Source organism: Lonchura striata, chromosome 14 (assembly GCF_046129695.1).
Source record: "Lonchura striata isolate bLonStr1 chromosome 14, bLonStr1.mat, whole genome shotgun sequence".
NCBI lineage: Eukaryota > Metazoa > Chordata > Aves > Passeriformes > Estrildidae > Lonchura > Lonchura striata.
In genome coordinates, this window is record NC_134616.1 from 9,795,304 (window position 1) to 9,800,119 (window position 4,816).

The 4,816-nt window shown below is 47.7% G+C and overlaps 1 protein-coding gene across 3 annotated transcripts in view; it reads right to left on the minus strand.

Annotated features, from left to right (window-relative positions):
* THOC2 (THO complex subunit 2) overlaps window positions 1-3,988 on the minus strand; it is a 49,162-nt gene extending 45,174 nt beyond the window's left edge. For all 3 annotated transcript variants that reach the window (XR_004148311.2, XM_021548460.3, XM_031504792.2), the window contains exon 1: window positions 3,798-3,988. Coding sequence is in view for 2 of the 3 variants with exons in the window: in XM_021548460.3 (XP_021404135.1) it covers window positions 3,798-3,859 (62 nt within the window). In the remaining variant the exon portion in view is untranslated. The remainder of the gene's footprint in view (window positions 1-3,797) is intronic.
* Window positions 3,989-4,816: the final 828 nt, after the last annotated feature.

Here is a 4,816-nt window from a genome sequence, read left to right on the forward strand (position 1 = left end):
GTACAGCTGCACTGATTTAATGGCTTGTTGCTGCAGAAATGGGACACATTCACAAACACTTCTGCCCTTCTCAGTTGCAGTTTGGGCCCTCCCATCAGTTAGATCAGTGAAACTGAGAAACCTGGCAGAAAACTGGTCAAAACCCAAATCTCCAGCCACCTCTGCAAGTTGAAGCACTTACTAGGAGGCCACAGAGGCACCCTGCTGACTGAAGACAAGGTACAAGCCCTCCTTTCCAGTAACAAGCTGAGTGATTAGTTCATCTAGTCTTAGCTGAGTGCATGAAATTAAAATCAAAACAGTTGCACCTTCACAAGACACAATCTGGTAAGTGTTCATTTGACTTATTACTCTGACCTGGTAGCTCATTGCTGCAAGCTTATGATGGAGGACTTCCCCTGCTCTACTAAAACCTACATCTCTTCATCTGAAAGTAAAACTGTCAAAAATATTTTTAAAAAAACACAAAATTACTTTTGAAAACCACAGTTTCAAAATTAAATTTATTTTGGACTATGATGGGATAGATTCTGAAACAGTGTGAACAAGTTTGCATGGCAGAGGCAGCACCGGAACTGAGACCTCCCAACTTGTACACCACGTCCTATAACCTCCATTTCACTCCCACATGGGGATTAAAGCAGTAATTATCACAAAGTGCATGTGCCTGCTAGCATTTAAGTATATGCATAACTCAACTGATGCAGGTAGTTCTTTAGCTGAGATAAAGTACAATCAAGTGCATTTTGCAGATAGGATGGCACAACTAAACCAAACTCTCTTTTGCTGATTCTCAGCCCTTCACTTGCATGAGCAATGTTACAGTGTTGAGTTAAAGTAACGACCAAGCTACAAGCGCCTGAAAGATCAATTCCCAAAATTTCACATTCACAGAATGTTAAGCTTCTTCAGTTTACCCTGAGGCTTAACATAGTGTATGAACTGCCAGGCAGGTACTCTATTAAAGCCCTCCATCCATGCTAAAGGCTCCTTGATGCGTTGAATCTCTCACAAAACAAGGTAAGGTACCAGTTACTATGTAACTTATAAATGCCCATGTGGGCTGCAGTCATAGATCAGCATCTTCTTGTGGAAATAATTTTCCTTCAAACACAGCACACACAAGTAGGTCTACAAGGAGTCCAGACTGAGCAGCGTAAGTCATCACACTTGGATTCCAACTTCATTTGCACACCAGTATCTGGCAGTAGCAAATAAATGAATATATTTTAATAAAGTGTACTTAGAGACAGATCTGAACTTGAAACTACCACATTTGTGTATTTTTATTAGATACTATTACACGTCAGTAGCTTAATTAATTAAATCCAAAGCTTGTACAGTTTTGACCGATGTCTCTGAACAATGTCTTGGAAGCAAATGGTCACTGCTGCATTACTAATTAACATTATGACACTCTTAAGACATAAAATCCTTACCTTCTGATTTCTGGATAGCACTGTTAAATCATGACAAGTTGATCACATAATCAAAAATATCACACCATTGAAAAAAATAAAATACAAAAAAAACCCAAAACAAAAAAAAAAAGTATAATTATCTTAGAGTATCCATTATTAATCCTAGTAGATTAATAAATTCTAGTAGAAGTTGAAATGCCAAATTGAAAGAAAGCATTTTCTTCTCTCAATATAGTTTCATATTCCCCCAAAACATAGAAATGTGTTCTCATTTAGGTAACTACTGCCAAAATACTATCTCAACTGATCTAGCCAGATCCTGTAAGCCATTTCATACTCCAGCAAGTAAATATTTTTCCATAAGAACTAATCTTTTTTAGCAATTATGAAGGGTTTTTATCCCCCTAAAATGCCTACCAAAAACCTTCTAAATTTTTGTAATTCTTCTATTTGCTAGTAATGTCAGTTTTGCCATTCTGTAGCATCCTTCCCCTCCCCACTTTTCTAACATCATTTTAATGAATTGTCCTCACTTTCAACCACAAAGACCAAGGGTAAACTTACACCTAGACGTAATTTTTATTCTTGGGCATACTCGTATTAGACAAATAATTCAATAAAAATAAGTAGTGTTATTGCATTTATTCCCTTTTTACTTTAATGCTTAAAAACACTTCATGTGTTTCATTCTGAAATGATAGCATCCCAGCTGCGTTTTCCTCTAGTTAATCAGAAGATAGGAAGTTTTGGAAAAAGAAACAAAAAGTTACACACTGAAGACTCTCCCATTAAAGCTGTCTTCCTAAAAAAGTTCTCTAAATATTGTCTACATGCATATACTTTAGATTCCAGAAAATAAGTTCATGCATATTTCTCAAATTTCTAAAGCTACCACTGCAAAACCTGACAACTGTTATCCAGACACAATTACATTTCTTTTAAAACATATGGCCTCATCTGCAAATTGCTCTTTAAGTCACGCCTGGAACACCATTTAAGCAGTCTTCCAAATGAAGTGCAAGTACCACAAATACAAGAATCTAGCTAATCATTTTGTTTTATTGGTCCCACAGCAGATGAACACTCTCCTCCCACCCTGTTAAAGAAGTCCTGCTCTGAGGGGAGAGAACAATCCTAGAAGGTTTTATCATGGTCACAAGCCATGTAAGTTGCCTCTTACAAAGCTCAGAGAGCTGGGAACCCAGTGAGAACAGTGCAGTTGCCATTACGTGATCAGCTGTGAAATGTCTGTTCTCCTGCAAACTCCACCAGCCTCTCAACATGTTCAGCTTGTGTACTAACACAAATAATGGCTCCAGCATGATTCAAACTAAAAATTACACGGCTATAAAGGGGGCCCCCTTCACTACAAAATGGTGGCTCTGGAAAGAACAGTGTTTTGTGCCGGGATTCTCTACATTCTCTAATCTCCAACCCACTGCCATTTCCCCTCATGCACAAAGAAAATTCATTGCCAAAGCTGCACAAGCTTTCAGAAAACACGAACAAAAGAAAATAAAATGAGTGATTATCAGGAAGTGTTTCTCTAAGTGATCCCTGCAACATTCATATTTAAAACTGAAAAATTTAAAATTTTGTTGTTTCTTACAACAAAAAGCAAAAGCACATGGAAGAATTAAAATAAAAGCGCATAAAAAACATATAGCTAGTGCAAAGAACACCCCTGTTAAGCTAACAGAGAAACATGAAATGACCAAACTGGTGAAGCGCCCTTTGAAGAGCTGTACTCCTGAAACACAACATTTAGTGAACTTGCCACATAAAGATGGCTTAAAACAAACACAGGCCCACAATGGAAAGCTCCTGGCACACCTGGATTAGTTTGAGAGGTGGCAACCGAACCCCTCCGTGAACAAACGTTACTTTGTGGAATAGAACAGGAGTGACTACCTAACCGTACTCTGCCTGGATCAAAGAATACAGGGCCAGTCCCACCGGAATCGGTAAAAAAGCGGGAACGGGGGCTGAGGCCTCTGCCAGAAAGGTCAGTACTGTAGAGCAGCGACACAGGCACGCTTCGGGGTCCGCATTACCTCGGGGGGCGGCTGAAGATGAGCCCGACCCCCGCCAAGCCCGGCCCGGAGCTGGATGGGGCGCTCGGGGCGCCGGCACAGCCGGGCCCAGCTACGGCGGCCGGGCGTCGGCGGAGGGCGGCAGCACCCGGCCGGACCCGACGGGAGAGCGGCCCAGGCCCTCCTCCCGACCACGGCTTCGACCCCACGTCCAGCAGCAAGGACGCAGCCCCGGCCGAAGGCCTCTGCGCCGCCCCCCAGCCTCCCCGGGCCGCCGAGGCCCTCGCCCCCCTCTCGCAGGCCGCAGCGCCCATCCCTCCCCACGGCGAGGCCCCGCACTCACAACTCGCTCTTGCCGCCTTTCTCCCAGTTCTTTATCCACTCGGCCGGGAGCAGCGCCGCCATCTTCCCCGTGCAGCGCCGAGGGCCCGGATGGAGCAGCGGCGGCGCCGGGTCAGAGGGGACGGACGGGCCGCGAGAAACCGCGGGACGCGGCCGCGCCGAGCGGGGAGGCGGCGGGGCGGACTGCGCCTGCGCGCGGGGGCCGCGGGGCGGTGCCACGCCCGCGCGCGTGCGTTAGAACCGCGGGGCGGGGCGGGGCGCCTCGCGCGCGTGCGCGCTGAAGTCCCGGGGGCGTCGGGCTCCGCGGGCGCGCGTTAGGGACGCGTGGTGCTGGGGGCGTGCGCGCGCGCGCGCGCATTAGAGCCGCGTGGTTTTGTGTGTGCGTGCGCGCGTTAGAGCCGCGTGGTTGTGTGTGTGTGTGTGTGTGTGTGTGTGTGTGTGTGTGTGTGTGCGCGTGTGCGCGCGTTAGAACCGCGTAGTGGTTTGTGTGTGCGTGTGCGCGTTAGATCCGCATGGTTGTGCGTGTGTGTGTGCGGTTAGAGCCGCGTGGTGGTGTGATGGTGTGCGCTGGTTAGAGCCGTGTGCCGGTCTGTGTGCGCGGGTTAGAGCCGTGTGCCGGTCTGTGTGTCCTGGTTACAGCTGTATGCCGGTCTGTGTGTCCGGGCTACAGCCGTGTGCCGGTCTGTGTGTCCTGGTTACAGCCGTGTGCCGGTCTGTGTGTCCTGGTTACAGCCGTGTGTCAGTCTGTGTCTGTGTGTCCTGGTTACAGCCATGTGTCAGTCTGTGTCTGTGTGTCCGGGTTACAGCCGTGTGTCGGTCTGTGTGTCCTGGTTACAGCCATGTGTCGGTCCGTGTCTGTGTGTCCTGGTTACAGCCGTGTGCCGGTCTGTGTCTGTGTGTCCTGGTTACAGCCGTGTGTCGGTCCGTGTCCGCGTTAGAGCCGCGGCGCGCGCGCGTTGGAGGCGTGGGGCGGGTGCCCGCGCGTGGCGCGTGCGTCGGTGCAGCGGGCGCATGTGCGCA